At 37.5% G+C, this 18,287-nt stretch overlaps 1 protein-coding gene across 6 annotated transcripts in view; it reads left to right on the forward strand.

Annotated features, from left to right (window-relative positions):
* Positions 1-18,287, forward strand: part of PCSK5 (proprotein convertase subtilisin/kexin type 5) — a 229,367-nt gene that overhangs the window by 94,455 nt on the left and 116,625 nt on the right. For all 6 annotated transcript variants that reach the window (XR_003956982.4, XM_030258051.4, XM_030258053.4 and 3 more), the window contains exon 7: positions 2,859-3,031. Coding sequence is in view for 5 of the 6 variants with exons in the window: in XM_030258051.4 (XP_030113911.1) it covers positions 2,859-3,031 (173 nt within the window). In the remaining variant the exon portion in view is untranslated. The remainder of the gene's footprint in view (positions 1-2,858; positions 3,032-18,287) is intronic.

An 18,287-nucleotide genomic window follows, 5' to 3' on the forward strand; every position in this document is an offset into this window, starting at 1 on the left:
AGATGTATATTGTCTTCTGTTGACGAGGATTAGTTCAGCTGTTTCTTTAAGTTTAAGTCAGATGTTGAATAAAAACAAGTATTTTAAAAGAAAACTTTCAGCTCAGTTTTGGATGTTTCCTATGATTCATTGAAAATTTGTTCTGAGTAAAAAGCCACTTAGATTTTGCAATTACTGCAAATGTTAGAAAAAATTTGTAGGGCTCTAAAGTCTTGGAAATCTGCTAACACTGTCTGCTAATTGCCTTTTGGATAGCTTTTGTTGTGCTATCCCACATGCCAAATGCAGTTTGGAAGATGTGTGAGCAGCAGACTTAACCACTGCAGACATTGGCAGGAGGTGGATAGAAAGGCAGGGAGGAAGGAGCATTATTTTCACTGCAAATATCCAGTGAGATGTCTGTTGTTCAGAGTCATCTTGCACAGAATTACAGAATCATTTTGGTGACCACAATCCTCAAGTCCAACCTTTGATCATCACCACCTTGCAAACTAGATGATGGCATTAAGTGCCATGTCCTGTTGTTTCTTGAACGCCTCCAGGGATGGTGATTCCGCCACTTCCCTGAGCAACCTGCTCCACTGCTTAAACAATGCCTCCAGTGAAGAAATTATTTCTGATGTCCATCCTGGCTCTCCCCTGGTGCAGTCTGGGACTATGTCCTCTCATCCTGTTGCCGATCGCATTGGAGAAGAAGCCGACCCCCACCTTCAGACAATGACCTCTTTTCAGGCAATAGTAGAGAGCAATAAGACCTCCCCTGAGCCTCCTTTTCTCCAGGTTGAATAGCCCCACCCTCAGCAGCTCCTCACGGGACTTCATCAGCTCTGTTACCCTTTTCTGGACATGTTCCAGCACCTCAGGGTCTTTCTTCAAGTGAGGGGCCACAACTGGAAATAGAACTCCAGAAGCAGCCTCACCAGGGCCAAATACAGGGGGACAATCACTTCCCTGGTCCTCCTGGCCACTATTCTTGACCCAGGCCAGGGTGCCATTGGCCTTGTTGGCCACCTGGCCACGCTGATGGCTCGTGTTTAGCTGGCTGTCAACCAGCAGCCCCAGGTCCTTTGCCCTGGGCCACTTTCCAGCCACTCTATCCCCAGCCTCTGGTGGTGCATGGGGGCATTGTAACTGAAGTGCAGGACTTGGCCTGGTTGAACCTCACACAGTTGGCCTTGACCGGCAGCTTTGAAGCATGTGTGTCCATTGTTGGCTACAGAGAACAGCGCCTAAGTCACAACTTAGCCTGTGTTGCTTTAAAAGTATACCACTTCACTATTACAAAAAAAAAAAAAAAAGTGTGATTTACTTTAGGGTGCCAGTGGCAGCATTTGAGTTATTGTTCATTGGAATATAATACTCAGACTAGCTACCAAAGTCATAAAAGAAAGCTTTAGTTTCCTTCTTTCAAAACCAGTATACCTTTATTGTCTTAATTCAGAACTAGAGAGATACTTTAATATGCTTTAAAGGAATTGAGCACACAACTTTCACCCATCAATAATTTTCTGTGATTATGAGAAGATATAATCCTAGAATCCCTGAGTTGGTTTAATGACTCTTTTCTATAAAGCAAAGTTCATTGTTAGATCACAATTTGTAGAAGGTTATTATCTCACAAAACATAGACAACTTTTGTGTGAACTGAGAAACACAGTTGCTTTTCATTTTTAAGTTAAATAGAGTAAGGGAAAAAAGTATTTTTTCAACAGAGCAGTCCCTATGCCTCTTGTCAATTGAAAGTTAATGTCATAGTTAACACAAGTTTCTTTAATCTGAGCTCATAAACAAAATGCAATGTGTCTGTAGTTAAAAATTTGGCTTATTAATAGGAGTGGTCTTTTAAAGCTGAAAGAGCATCTTGTAAATTGTGAGAGTGATCAGCCCTCTATCATACCATTTTATTTAATTTTTATTTAATATTTAGTGTCCCTTTGATCACATATCACACTAGCTGTGTGTAGGTCTTTTTTCTTGTTTTGGTTAAAACTGGCATTGGTGTTTTTGTCAGATTTAACCAAAAACTATAAAACTATAAACTATAAAACTATAAACCCAACTTCCATATTTTCTCAGTTTTCAGAATTTAGCATGCTATATTCAGTCCAGTAAGCTTAAAACGTGGTGACGTGCTGGCACATTGACTTGCCCAAACCCACATGAATGGATTATTTTAACATAAGAATTTCAGATTATACCTCACAAAAGCTTCTTCTACGAGAAGGATGTTCACCATATTGTTATTTCTGGTTGAACAACATTACATATTTGTTCATAACCTCTTGTAATTGCTGTGCTAGTCTGTGGTAATTATTCTGTACACAAGAGACTTCTCCCCAGTTTTTTCCTTGCAGCTTCATAAAATGAAGGAATGGTGCCGAGGTTACTTGTCTGTAGGGATCCTTTTATTGCATCTGTTAACATGATTGACATTGTGAATGACTCAAGGAAGGTGATGCAGTTTCATGTCAGTATAAAAGGAGAAAGAAAATCAATTGTTATCTTTAAGTGACATAAAAACATTACAAGGTTCAAGTATTTTTTAAAATTTTATTTAGCGTAAAACTTTGTTGTTGAAGCTTGAAGGCTGTATAGTGGATAAATTACTTACATATAATTTTTAAAACATAAAGAAGGATGAAAATATTGGTATCTTTTTATATTTTTTCCATCTAGAGACATAGGGAAAGTAGATACCCAAAGAGATTTTGTTCTTACTGTTTTTTCTTTAATAACAGTAGGAATTCTTATAATTACTCAGTTCAGTGTCATACACAACAATTTTCTCTGAGAGGGTAAAACAAAACAAAAAACATTTTGAGTTTGTCTGTACAGTTAATTTATTTTTCATTCTGAAGGTGTACGGATGCTGGATGGAGATGTGACAGATATGGTAGAAGCAAAGTCTCTAAGCCTTAATCCCCAGCACATCCACATCTATAGTGCCAGCTGGGGGCCCGATGACGATGGTAAGACTGTGGATGGACCTGCTTCTCTAGCGCGTCAGGCCTTTGAGAACGGCATCAGAATGGTAGGTTGACATTACAGTGCATCGCCTGGATCTGCTTTCATGTGCACGTGTAAGGGTACCTGTGCCCAGTACATGCAAGTGCTCAGCATGGGGAAAGGCAATGGGCTTGGAGGGAAAGAAGAAAACTTCCTTTGCATAGAACTGAAAACATATTTTTTGTTTGTAGTGACAATCAGTGACCTGATTGTCAGTCTTACCTGAAGTATCAGCTCTGTTCATTTTCAACTGGAATACATTATCCTCAGTGTCTTTTAAAACTTCTCTGAGGTAGTGATGTAATTAGAAATAAATTGACTGAGAAATGCTACTTTGCACATCAGTGCCAACTCATCGAATCTGAGTTGCAAAGAAATTTTAAAGCAAAACCTTTGACTATATTTCCTTCTTTCTTCATTTCTGTTTTGCTTTGTTGTGTGTGATTTCTCAATGTAAGTTCGAGGATTTTAATAGGGAGCTGGGGCCAAAAAAAGGTCTATACCCATGGTTCTTCATTTATGTCTAGTCTCAGAGAATTTACGATACTATGGTGAAGGGGACACTAATGGAACTGCAAGGATGCAGTTTTTCTTTCTTGCTCAAAAAAGTTCTTTGTTTAAACACATGCATGTGTTTGTTTAAATGACTTATTTCATGTAGGGAAGACAGCTGTGGAAAGTTCAGCCTGAATTTCTGTACCAGAAGGACTCAGCCATTTCCTCATTGAAATCTCAAGTTCTCAAACTAGGGATAAATATGTGGAGTAACTTGCCAAGAGCGTAGATCTTGCCTATAAACATTATTGTTCCACTGTTATTATTATAGTAATATGAGAGGATACCCTACAGAACCCAGATTAATTTTATTTTACCAGTAAGTACATTGTTCTGTATGTGAATAAGCACCAGTCTATAGTGAAAACATAGCATTTAATTTTCTGAGGTAGACTTTTTCTGATAACAATGAAGAAAAAGGTTGGTATATTTTTTTCAGAAATAATAGAAGTCATATTTGATACAAGTGAAATTATTATTTTTACAATTTAACTTTTATGTCATTTTATCAAACTTTGTTCTGCCTGAAGTTACCCATGAGGAATTGAATAGGTCTAAATTTCCCTGTATTTGGATATTTTATCTCTCTGACTACAAAAGCTTCATTTCTACTCACTAAGTAGAAGTTCTTTTTAAAACTTATATAAAAATGTAATGATAAGAAATACAAAACATTTAAGGTTAACCTCTAATTTTCATTCTTAAAAATACAGTATAGACTGAAAAATTGTCAGTGCTTGTTGGAATTACCATCTTACCTGTTAGGATGTTTCCTGAACAAAATTTACTTCAAGATGAACTGTTCTCTTTCTTTTTAATAAATAATGTCTTCCTATATTCAGATAAAGGTACTCTCTCTATATTTCCTTACACTATTATAAGCTATGTCATTTTAAAAGACGAGGTAAATGGAAGAACAAAAGACAAATTTTCTTTGACAGAATATCCCAGAAATGGGCTCATTGTTCAAGGTCATGATTACATACTCAGCAAAACATAGATTTCCCTAAGGAGTCACAATAATTGTGCAATAATAATAATAGGCAGACAAAAATGCTTTTTATGTTATATACAGATCCTTACTGTCCTATTTCAGAAATATTGAACTGAACAACAACAGTCTAACATCTAGGATCGCATCTGTGGAGTAAATTAAAGTAACATCGTATCTTGGTTCAAGACAATTAAAGGGGCAGACGCTCCAGGATTAGTTACCTTCCCTTTCAGCTTTAACCACTCCACATTCACCAATAAGGAGAGATGAATGCAAGAGGATATAAGTGAAATAATAACAGTTTAAAAGAATCACTAAAAAATGAATCAGGAAAAGGCAAAAAATAACTGTGATAATCAGTAGTTATAATGTTGCTGAATTTCATGGATTTGTCATGGACTCCCCAGAAACAAAGAAAAGCAAAACCAGCAGAGTAACCCTCCCCCAAGATGGCACTCTCCATGGATGACCATGTGTGGAGAGATAACGGAAAAATGGTAGAGAACTGTTACCCCCAGGATCGCTGCCTCTGCAAATGACCTGGGGTGGAGAGAGAGAACAGAGGAGAACAAGAACACAGCAACTGAACCTCTGCAAGTAAAAATCTCCCTCTTTTCCCAGATATCAACCAACAAGGAAAAAGAACAAAACACAAAGAAAACCTAGAGTCCCTGTCGGCTGGAACTGGGTCAACAGCTGGAACTCATGGAGGGATTTCACCTTCTCTTTAGCAAAAATAGCGGGCAGAGGACTTGGACATCTTGCATTCCATGCCCTCCTTCTTTGACCAAGCACTGCTGGCAGTCTGGGGCAACCATATGGAATGGGGGCTGATCTGTTTTTCTTGGCTTGGTAGTGCAGCTGCTGTCTGCCTTGTGCTACCTCAGCTTACCCAGCAAGAACAAAAGAGAAAGAGCACTTTTTCTTGAATGCCCCCAACCTTAAAAAAAGACTAGCATACACCCTGACCTCACTGTTCCTTTTCTGGCCACTGGGTCTCAAAGAGCTGCTAACAACTTTGGGCAGAGATAGATATGGAATACAGTAACATTTTGGGTTACCCAGGACACATCAGTACAGGAAAATTTGGCAAAACACTCTTTCAGACCTACACAAAATTTGAAGATCAATGTTCTTAATTTATCATGCAAGTATCCACACAATTGTGTATTAGAATTTTAAAATGGAACAGCAAAGGAAATGCCAAGAGTTTTTTAAAAACTTCTGATAAGGAAATTATGTCTGGCTGGTTTTATTAGGAAAATCAAAGATAGTGCTGAATAATAACTTAGATTCTAGCATAATCAGACTCAATTATTATTTTTAATTTATTATAATAATTGCATAAAAGTGAAATGGATGCAAGAGCCATCCATTGTTGAGTTTCCTGAGAGACTAGGTTCTGTGAAAAAGGCACCTGATTTGTCTTAAGCACATATTATTCCAATTAACTGCTTATGCTGTGTGATTCACAACTATTATTTTTAATTTTGCTGAGGTAATATGATTATACCTTTGAAATCCCGCAGAAAAAAATAAAGATGGCTGCATAGATTTCTGTAGAATTACAGAGAGACAGCACATGCCTTGATTTGAAAGACAGATTTCTTTAAAGAAAGGCTACTGAGGAATAAATGAATTCATGAAATGAATACCTAAGTTAAATATACCTAAAAATTATGCCCATGACCAAGGTAATGAAAAAGAAAACTCATTTTTAAACCTGTCACAAGTACTATGATTTTATGTCATCTTTAAGGGTATTTCATATAATTTTATTTAATTTACATACTTGAATTCAAAGAGAATTTGGATACTTTACTATCAAACAATTTCTGTGCAAATACAGAACTCCCTTTATAGCAGGCTTTCAGTTGAGAAGGTCCTTTTCTTGCAAATAGTGTAGTTGTAAGTGCAGAAAATTCTACATGTCTACATTTTACATACTAATGCATTAGAACTTGTAGACCTCATAATATCAAGAAAAAATCCATTGTAATCATGCAGAATTTGCTTGAAAAAAAATCAAACAAGTGGTGCTGTATCAAAAAGTAACATATTCAAGAAAAGATTAAGAATGTAACGTCACATTTCACCCTATGCTCAAAACAAGCAGGCTTAGCATTTCATAATGTGATTGTCGGCAAATCATGTCATAAGACTGTGCTGAATCTGGGACAAAATGGAGAGCACAAAACCCTTCCTTGATTCATAAATATGAAATCTAAGTATGTTTTTAAGATACCTGTCAGTGTCTCACTGTCAATAAGCACAATGCTGTGAGCACTTGGTGGAGTTGAGTTTGCTGACTCGTGACTCTGCCATGCAGTGTTCAGGCTAGTTTATTTGTATTCATACAAATAAGCCTGGTATTCTGCAATAGTGTCAACATCATTTGGAGAGGAAGGCATTTCAGATATTCAGACTTGTTCTCTCACTGCTGTTTGGCAAAGACCTAATGGTCAAGTTTCTGGATATGTGACCAACGTAGATATTTTTCATTGAAGGGTTCCAAAGAGCTGGTTATCTCACTCTTCAATGTCTCACCAATCGCATGTTTTATGTTGTTTCTGCAGTACACATAAGGAAGTGTATATGAATCAGCAGCTAGTTAGGTCATCCTTAATATAACCTAGAGAGGATGGAGAGAAGGGAAATCCACATGGAAACTTTTGGCGCAGGCACCTTCATCTTACTGCTGTGACACCACTCTATTTAGTGAGCTGGACTCAAGCCGAAGTATTTGATGGACATTAATGATCACATGCTGTGTGGCTGAACCTCTTGTGCAAACTGAGCTTCATGCCTTCTCTCCCCTTCTCATATCTCTTGCTTCAACAGCTTTGGCTGCAGAGTGTGTGTTCCAAGTGCTTGCTGGAAGCAGAAGGGCTCTCTTGCAATCAATACAAGCATGCTGCCCACATGCAAGAGTGAGGGAGAAAAGGGACAGAAAGGAGAAATCCAGAAAAAGGATTTAACAGTTATTAGTATCATCATCATCACTGTATGTTTCTGCTCTGAAAATGAAAGAGATTTCTCATCATTTGCACGTGTCTAGGCAAAGCTTTGCTCCCAGTGTTCTATGTTTCTAGAGATGTTTCTATTAAATTTATTGGTCCCGTCATTATGTCTCTGCATCATTTAGAGTAGGATGCGTTGCCTACACCAAGAGAAATTTTTCCCTTTTACTTTGTCAGAGAACTACATTTCAGAAATCAAAGGCAGAAGTTACAGCAGGAAGACTTCTAGTCAAATGTGTCAAAATGGCTGGTTTTTAATACATTTCAAGTGATACACAGTGGACTTTTTAAATTATCTTTTAAACTGCGTATTGTGGTTTTTTACCTTGTACAGCCGCTGTTTGAGCCTAAATAACACATACCTATGTTTATACATGTCTGTGATCATATATGGATATGTTTTGCATGCATGAGACCTCCTGCACATTTCCAATAAGTTGGAAAAAATACTTGTTGAAAATCAATAAGAGGAATTAGTGCTGTACTTGGGGATGGTGTCAGAAGACATGACTTGCAGTATGCTGGTACAATCTAGTATTAGATCCTGGCATTCATCTATTATATAATTTGCATAAATACTATGTATCCTGGTTGCATCTATGATATAAAATTAACATGGATATGTGATGAGAAATAGATATAGATAAGATATAGATATATACATATGCTTCAACCTACTAAATTAATCTTTGATTTGCTCTGTACTAGAGGTAGATGCTGATTACATAATAGAACTTGGAAAGTCCATCAGTATTTTTTCATTGTATTTCTTCCTCCAGATGTCACAAGACACAGTACCATTGGCTTGATATTCTTAGTTCTAACATCTATCGTCTGCACCTGCCTTTTGTCATAAGCCCAATCAGCAAAATTTCATCCAGTTGTTGCTTCATCTATATCCCTGTTTTCCTGATCCATATATTATTTTCTGGTTTCTGGAAATATTTGACAGAATATCCCAGAAATGGGCTCATTGTTCAAGGTCAGTTAAGAGCCAGTCTTAACTGAAATCTCATGTCCGTGTCTTTGCGAGCCAGTAGCAACCTTCACTATTGAAAATAATATAGCTAATTACTCATCTAAGTCTCTTACTTTCATTTCCACTGTAAATTGCCTCTTTTGCTGTATTTATGGTGCATCTTACAGTATTAGAAAACTCGACATCTAAGTCATTACAGATTTTGAGCAAGCGATCTCTTGGATAAATTGAATTGGAACATAGGACATAAGACAGGAAATGACAGCATAGGTCATCCAATACAGCTTTCTACCACCACAGGCATTGTGCCGTTTAAATACATTGAGCATTTTATGTTCTAGAACAAGTCAAATTCTTTTCGCCTCTGATTCTGTTGGGAAAACATTTTATGGCCAACAATAATTATTGGTAAGTGATTTTCTTCTATGTAGCAACATGGTTTCTTCATGTGTAGTTTTCTGGCCATTTGTTCCTGGATATAAATTGTGCCTTATCTTAAATAACTTCCTCCGTTTTTGTTTCTGCTACATTTTTCAATTAGTCTCCTTTCAAGCTTTATTTATATACGACAGACACGCCACACTTACTGATCACTTAAAAAACTAGTCTGTCCATCTCCTTGCTTATTAGAGTAGTGCTTCTCCATATCTCCCAGCCTGAATTTTTTTCTTGAATGCAGGTGATGGTGATTACTAGGCTCACTAAGATGCTCTTTCTCTTTTAGGTCAAAATACCTAATAACTTTGTTTCCCGAGTTTATCCTTGACATACTCTACTCATAAATTCCTTGACCTCTAGGTTTTTCCAGCAGAGACTATATTATTTCCTGTACAATTATTTCCACTCCCACCTTGATGTTACAATAATGTTAAGTTTCTTTTGTTTCATTACAGATTCCTTGCAGGGCTCATCACATCTTTGCAGAAGCCTGATAATCTGGTTCTAATACATTGCTCTGCATAAAATAAGTTACCAGACAAAAACTTCATAGGTTTATCTGAAATTCTGAAGTGTTCGTCATATTTTAAGCTTTTGTACAGTAATGCAGGCACCACTTACTGACCTTTATAATCTATTCTGCAATCTTAAGAGTAATGTTTTGTATATTGAGTTTCTTTCTGTTAGTTAGAATTTCCAAATCAGACTTCATTCTTCTGGTTCTTTCTGAAGCACTTTCTGTTTTCTGGCATTATTATTTCCAGTGTGGATACCAGAATGGGACATGCAAGTTTAAGCATTTTCTATGTATGCATAGTATTGCTTCCATATTCCCTGGGTGAGTTCATAGAGATCTTACTTAGTAATCCAGTGGACAGACTGTTTTAGGGCAGGTCATTCCCAATTGATTATCTTCCATAGCCCTAAACTTCTTAAGCCACCTCTTTGCAAAGTTAGTTCACGTTCCTTTATTTCTTACCAATAAGCCTTATTTCTAGGTCCAGCATAAATGAGGTTGGGATAATAACCTTAACACATTTTTAAGCTAATAATAGTAATCCTTTGCTCTACTGTTTGCACACAGTTAGCAACTTCTTGCATTCAAACAAAGCAGAATTTGGAATTGCCTTCCAGTAAATAAAATAGTATTTAGGCTTAGTGATACCTGGATGAACTTTCATACAGTACACTTTATTTTGTTTGGGAAACATGTGTACAAAGTGTGTGTACCAAATATACGCAGCTAACACCAAGGCAATCACAACCCACATCTGAAGTGCAAAGAATAGATTTATTCCATCACCTCATTGGCTGGAGGATTACAAAGAAACAAAGGGATATACATACATTCTAAGCTCATTTTAGCAGGACCTGACCCCTGCATTACATATCAAAGAGCCTGGAGCATGTCTTCAGCAGGTGGTATTTTACTATCTTAAAACTTATCTCCTTTACCCACTTACAAAGAGGCCCCCAGCCTACAGGAAGAATGCTTTTAGGTCTTTAACAACATCCTGTTATCTACTCTGAGAAAAATTAATTTCTTCTTCAGCAAACAGAAAATGACCCAAAGCAAACACAAATATATGAATTCTCTCACACAGAGTATTTTCTAACATCTTCCAAGGTGCAAGGTTGGTCTCTGAGCAAAAACAATTCTGAAACGAACTTACTTTTCTCTCTCCTCACCAATCTCCTGGTTTTCAACCCTTTCCTCCCCAGACAAAACTAACCTTAAAATTGCTCTCCTTTGTTTTCTGTGAAAAAATGAACTTTTTCACAGGTAATCAGCATTTAGTACAAAATAATGCAGAAAAATAGTTAATATATCAGAAATGTTCTTACATTGTATTAATTGAAATAAAAGAAACCTGAAAGATGGGAAAATTTGTAATGAGAGTTACAGGAAAATATAATCAAAATGTCCATTTTCCTTACAATGTCACGAAGTGTACTAGAAACCAAAACTGTTTGGTTACCTCATCCCATCTCATACATACATGGAAACTGTTGAAACAAGTCAGAATTGAAACAGCATTACTGTTTTTGGACTTTACAAAATGCCTCTGGTTTTGGATGCCCGCCCTGAAACGGGTGAAGTATTGAACACTAAAAAAAAAAAAAAAAAACAAGAAGACCAAAAACCACTGCATTATTTTTGTGGAGTAAATCTTAATTTGAAAAAACAATACTGAAGACCAGCTTTGGCACATGATTCTCTTTCCATACACTAAGTTATATAGATTTCAGAGTATGCCTTTTTGAAACATGAATCTGGTTTCTGTATATGAGTAAATCACATATACCCTTCACTCATATATTCGAACAAAAGCAGTATCTGTGTTTTTCACATAGGAAAAAGATTTCTGGAATGGAAATCACTGGAATTTTGGTGTAAAATTTTTTTTCTCCAGAGAATTTAACAGTTCAAGGCACAAAACTGTGAAGGCGGTGATTTTCCAAACAGCCTGTATGTTGTTTCTTAAATGAACGCTGCGAGAGACAAACTGCACAAAGTTGTTCCTTAAGTCCTCAGTTTGCAAAAGTAGAAGTGAAATGGCCATATTTTCATGCCTATCTACTGAAAAGAGCTAAATTTGCAGAAAATAGGAGGTTCTTTTTGTTGAACCCCAGTGTTCAATAGACATCTCTAAACCTGAAGTTTTCCACAAGGAAGAGTCTGATATAAGTCGTGAAAAAAAACTATGTGGATCTAGTAGCCCTGGGCTCCTTTCTAGAGTGATTAATCAGATAGTAGTATACAGGCAATGAGGACTGCCTGAGCCTATCCCATATAATGGGTGTTTGTGTATAACATCAATCACATATCCAATTCTCACACTGATAGCTTTCATGTGCACTGCTTGTCTTTGCTTGCAGGGACAATTTCACCTGTGATTAACTAGAGACTCTTTGTACAACAGAAAATTTGGCAAAGCAAGCTTTTGTGTTATCACATTTTGTTTGCCAAATACAACTTGTTTTATCCTGGTAACAATAGTAATGATACTGTCGAAAGAGAGCCTCAGCCGGAACTGTGATTCATGCAGTCCTTGAGCTGGCTCTGTTTTGTTTAGGTAAATGAGAAATTCATTTCAATATTCAATATTCAACATGTTTATATTTCAGGTTTCAGCCAACAGTTCTTTTGGTTGCACTTCAGGCACTAGTTATAGCCCTTTGGAGAATATCTTGGAGCTGTTTAAACTGCTTTTCTTGTGAAGAGTAAAGTAAAGAATACACCACATGAAGCCTACATATTGAATTGTTCCACTAAAATATTTTGATTATTAGTGTATAAATACATAGCTGCTTGTGGTTATTCAGTACAGGGTTTTATTATATGCACATTAGAATGTCTTATAGTTTCAATGTTTCAAATGTATCATATCCTAAGAGATAACAAAATAAGTTTGGTTTTTTTTTTTCTGTTTTAGTATGGTTAATTATTTTCCCTTTTGTTTTGTTAATTTGTCAGAAGTAGCCAGTAACTTTTCCTAGCAACTTCGCTTTCCAACAATATAAGATAATCGTTGCTTTTTGTAGGTATTCATATATTTTTGCACTGCATATATGTTATGTGTGTATATATATTGCTGTGTTCCAGCAACATAAAATATTTTCTTTATTTCCTAGTTTCTATAAGAGTAAAACCATAACTTTTAATATAAAAATACAGGTGTCTATTTTTGTTTATTCCCCTGAACATGCATCTTTATTTATGCATACCTGTTTGGCTCATTACTCATTTCCTCACAGATACTGTAGGGGTGCATTTTTAATAAATTGATGCACAAACATTATTTTTTCTGAAAGTGTGGCTACCTCAACAGCGAATTAATGGCCTCTGAAATGTTTCCTTTTGTTAGTGAATTTTCACTTTCATATATAAGAAGAGTGTTAAAAAAAATCTTCTTGGCTGTTTTCTGGTAGCACTTCAGAACTGCTGACTTGGACTCTCAGCTTACCATTATCTGTTTTTTGGAGAGATGCCTGCTTTCAAGTTCAGTACTGTGCAGTCTACAAAAGAGTCCTTTAAGGATGTTGTGCCAGACAGTTTTTCAATCCCAGATAAGAGGTTAAATGGATGGTAGAAACTCAGCAGAATCTAGGGGCTACTACTGGTCAAAAGCAAAATTCCAGCAGTGAACAGCTTGGCAATGCTGCGTCCCTGCACAGGGCAGCAGTGTCTAGATCCTAGAGAGTGCAGAAATCATCAAAAACTGAAAGAAAGGGGATGTATCTCACAGGTGCTTTTCTCAGGATGCTGTGATCCTTGGTGCCTGGTGCTGCAGTGATTGTATTATTCTGGAGCTAAAAACCATGCCTGCTAAGTACGTTTTTTTAGGTCTCCAGAATACTGGCCTCTGTTCTGCACATTCAGTTATGAACATTTCCTCTTTAGGAATTAGTTTTTAAGGAAGAGGTCATACCATGGGCTTTTTCCAGCTTCCACTTCAGGATCAATTTCACTTTCTGGCATAAGTTTTTAGCGCTTGGAAACATTAAGTAATTTTAGAACAATATTGGGGAGAATAGAGGAAATTAAATGTTTCGGCTCTAGGTGTGGAAAGAGTGTCCCTTCTTCTCTCTCCATTTTGTATTTTCATGGTTTGTTTTCTGCTCATCAGTGTGCAATTTCCAGCATATTGGTGCCAAATTATCCCTCCCTGGCTGCCACCCCTATAACTCTTAATTACTCCAGTTTAGCTGTTCTGTCCTCTGCCTTTCCTGCTCCTTACATTTTCTTCCTTGTTCCTTTGTAAATTTGATCACAACTATCAAGACAGTAACTCATTCCATAGGCAGAGAGGGTTATTGGGGCACTTGATTCCTGGGCTGGAAATAATCAGGATTCACAGGCTGGATTAAGGCAACTTAACTTATAAAGCAGTGAATGAATGTAAAGTCTAAAATTTATAAAATAGTGTGATTAAAATTTACTCCACTGGCTCTTATTACATCTTGTAGGTAGAAACTTTTTTTATTAGGGTATTTTTAAAGAGTTCTGTAAGCAACTTAAAAGTGTGTGGAACTGCTGGTTGTCTTTATTTGAGTGTATGAAGACCTCTGTCTTAAAGAGTCCCTGCCAGTACTGCTAATTCATTCACTCAAAAAGATGTGGTGCATACACAAACACACACACTTGGAGCAGGGGATGTTACTGTAATAGTATAGGGAAATTCTGCAGATGTCATTATGACCATGTTCACACTGGCTCTGATTCTTGGCAGACTTAACCTGTCCATGCTGGTGAACTACAAAAAACAAAAAGGGGCTTTTGTATCACTTACCTGCTTCAAACTTGCTGACCAAGGAAAAGGAGGCATTAGCAGAATTAAAAAAAAAAAAAAAAAAAAAGTGCAATTTCTGCCTTGGGGCCTCTTTGAAAAAGACCTGAGTCCATTTCTTTTAAGCTGTCTATTGAGCACACTGGCTTTGTCCATAAAGTGTACTAGAAAATTGGATTGTAACTGGGTCAATAGCAAGCCACAGTCATCAGTGAAACAGTTTTGTTTTACATAATGGGACAGTTGATTTTTTTTTTTTCTTTTAAATGATACGACATTTTATGCAATTTAAGAAAGTAGACTAGAAAAAAGGAGAACCTTTCATAGTGGGCTGATTTGGTGCGCTGACAAGCACAAGTGCAGAATTATGGACACTATGCAGAGTTTATAGGAGGGCATCCTTAGCTGTCATTGCAAATGGAAGAGCAGAAGCAACTTTGTGCCTAGAGGGGAGGGAATGAAATTTTTAAATCATGAGACGAACATTGAGCATACTTTGCTGGACATCCATTCAACACTGGTCAATGCCTCTTCTATAGAAGAGTTAGCAGCTCTTAGTTTTGCTCAAGTTCTGTCCATATGATTTGTACATTCACCTTTGCTTTGGGCTAATAAATGGCACATGGCTTCTTGTCATCTCAAGGCTTGACTTTTTGTCTGATACCCTTGGGCACCTAGCAGATAACAAATGATAGATTTAGATAAACAGTAAAAGCTACATAGTGCCTTGCATGTGTGTTTATCTTAATTTTGTAACACAGGCCAACTATTTTCTAACTGTGTTTATAACATTCACATGCAGTAAACAGCTGACATTCTTGCTCTACTTACTTGGTGAGCATAGTTACTAACAGGTTTGCATTTTCCTAAGCATGACTAGGACTGCTGAATTAAAGCAGAGTGTTTGGAAACCAAATGGTAAATCAGAATTTTTTTACTTGACAAATTAATTAATTTTAGTCAAGTTCATAGGACCATAGGATTATGGAATCATCAAGGTTGCAAGAGGCCTTCAAGATCAGCCAGTCCAACTGTCCACCTACCACTACCACAGAAGCCCCTAAACCATCTATATCACACAGCACCAGATCCAGACTTCTCCTGAACACAAGTGTTGAAATTAGTTTGGAGGGTTGCTTTTTAAATTGTTTTTAGGAATGCCATTGGCTTTGCCAAATATCTTCTAGAAACAAGATGTCTAGCATGTTTTCTGATCTGAAGGTAATGCTGTTGTTTTCTGTGAACTGCTGGGCCTGTATATATGCACGATTGCAATGCATTAGAGGAATGGCAATTTTTACTTTGTATATAGAAAATAATCTTTTCCACTGGTCACTGCATCTGGTACTTCTTATTGCAATAACAGACATTGATCCTTTACATATTTGCAGGAGTAATTTTTTTTAAAGAAATACTTGCCATTATCTGTTTAACAAAAAATAGCCTAGCATGAAAACATAAATCCAGGTGCAAATGGCTATTTGTTTTAAAGCCCTGCCCTTACTATTAAAAATCTAAATTGATGTTAGTCATGTTTCTATTATAAATGCAGAATTTCTAACATCCATTGGCAAGTTTTCACCATTTGGTGGCCAAAAAATTATTCAAATAGCTGTTTCTACAGCTTGTTGTTTATTATTAGCACAGCAGCATAAGTACACATCTAATGAAATAGATTACACAGAAATCAGATTGCACAGAGGATAAACATTCTCTGTGCAAACAGTCAATACAGTCATACAGTGCAGTGAAAAGGTTTTTATTGCATGGGACAAATCATGTTATACTGCTGAACCATCTGATGGTAATCGCAGAAAAATTACAGGCTGTAATTACTAGGACATTTTTCTTTGTGCATCTTCTTGAGAAGTTCTTTCACAAATTTTTTTTTTCAATTTTTTTTTTCTTTTTTAAGTGGAAGCTACATCTTGATTAGCCTGAATTCTCATTTCTTCTGTCTTGGTTGTATTGGTGTATACGCCATTGGTGTATAAACCATTGGTGGGGTTTAGCCATTATACTGCTTTCAAGACCTGTGTGTGAAGAAAAAAGGTACAGAAAGAGAGCTGTAGCACTTCATAAAAGTTGTCTTAAAAACAAACAAACCAAAAATCCAAACAAACAAACAAAACATTGAAAATGTTGCTATTTTTTATCTTTTTGTTGCTGCATTAACTAAGATCAAGAAAAGGAAGTGAAAAATAAGTTCAGACTGATCCTGTCTGGCGAATGTGGTTTTCATAGTACATTAAACTTGGCACCTTGGGATTTTTCTCTCTGCTTGAAATGTTTCTGAAGGAAAATTTGAATTTTAGAGATATAACTTCATGTAGACACTAGTCAGAAGAATTTCCTATTTAACTTACTTTGCTGAAAAGTCTTTCAAGGTAGTATACTGTTATTAAACTCACAGATTATCTCCATGATAATTGAGAAGTCATGGCTGTCTGGTGAAGGCCCAAGTGGATGGAAAAAGGGAAACATTGAACCCATCCTTATAGAGGGTAGAGAAAGTTTGGAACGACCAACTGGTCAGCCTCACTTCTCTGCCTGGGAGGATCATGAAACAAGTCCTCCTAGAAGCTCTGCTAAGGCACATGGAGGACAGGGACGTGTTTTGGGATAGCAAGCACAGCCTCAGCAAGTGTTGTATCGCAGTCAGCCCCTCTTGCCGCGATATCCCGAGGGGTGGCGTGCTGGGCAGCGAGAGGAAAGAGAACGGGTGGCTACTCCCCCTGTGAAGCTCTGCAGTCCCAGTTATTGGCATGGGGACAGATGGAGGCGACATGGGACTTGGGGGTGAGCAGCATGGATTTATTCAGTGAGCCCCAAAACCCTCCGGGGAGGCCGAACAAAGGTTTTATACAAGAACTCAGGAGGAGGGGTGTAGGAACAGCAACCAATAAGGGAATTGCAGGGGAGGAGTTTAGGGCAGGACTAACATATCACAGACCTACCAGGGAAAACAGGGGAGTGGAGTAATACAAAGTAACCAATAGGGTGTTGAGCCTCACTAAATAGACAGGGAATGCTCTGGAAGCAGGGGAGGAGGCTGGGAGGAGTGACAGGGAATGTTCTGGGGAAAGGAGCAGGGAAAGGGAGGATTGACATCTTGGAGAGGGGGGGTTAGGGATGAGCTAGGGAAGATTGACAACTGGGGAGAGGAGGAGATTATGGGTGGGGGTATGAACATGCACTAAACAAATATTAAATTAAATAAAAAACACACGACCACAAGCAAGGACAATTCCTGCCTGACCAACCTAGTGGGCTTTTGTCAGTGGACAACGGAAGGGCTACAGATGTCATTTATCTGGAATTCTGCAAAGCCTTTGACAATCCCCCACAACATCCTTCTCTCTCAGTTGTAGAGAGATGGATTTGGTAAATGAACTGTTGGCTAAGAAAGTGTTTAGACACTCATATCCAGAGGACAGTGGTCAATGGCTCAGAGTCCAATGGACGTCAGTAACAAGTGTCCCTCAGGAGTCCCCATTGCTATTCTTATCCAGTGTTATTTACTGTCTTCCTTAATGACATGGATGAAGGAATCTAGTGCATTCTCAACAAATTTGCAGATGACACCAAACTGAGGCGTGCAGTGGATACTCTTGAAAGATGGAATGCCATGCAGGGGTACCTGGACAAGCTCAAGAAACCGACCAGTGGAGGTCTTATGAGGTTTAATAGGACCACGTGTAAGGTGATGCACCTGCATCAGAGCAACCCTCAATATCAGTAGAAGCTGGGAGATGAACAGATCAAAAGCAGTCTTGCTAAGAAGGACTCAAGCAGGATTTGCAGGTGCTGGTGAATGAGAGACTGATACAAGCCAACAATGTGTGCTTGCAACCCAGAAATCCAGCCCAGTACGATATTTTACTCCTTCATCTGAGTTTTCAACATTACTCTCTTGGTACATCTGGATAATATAGATGGAGACCAACAAACTCTGTATAGAATTTGTTTCTAAAGCTGTATTCATATTACTAATTTTCTCAGTT

The sequence above is a fragment of the Taeniopygia guttata genome, chromosome Z (genome assembly GCF_048771995.1).
Source record: "Taeniopygia guttata chromosome Z, bTaeGut7.mat, whole genome shotgun sequence".
Classification (NCBI taxonomy): Eukaryota; Metazoa; Chordata; class Aves; order Passeriformes; family Estrildidae; genus Taeniopygia; species Taeniopygia guttata.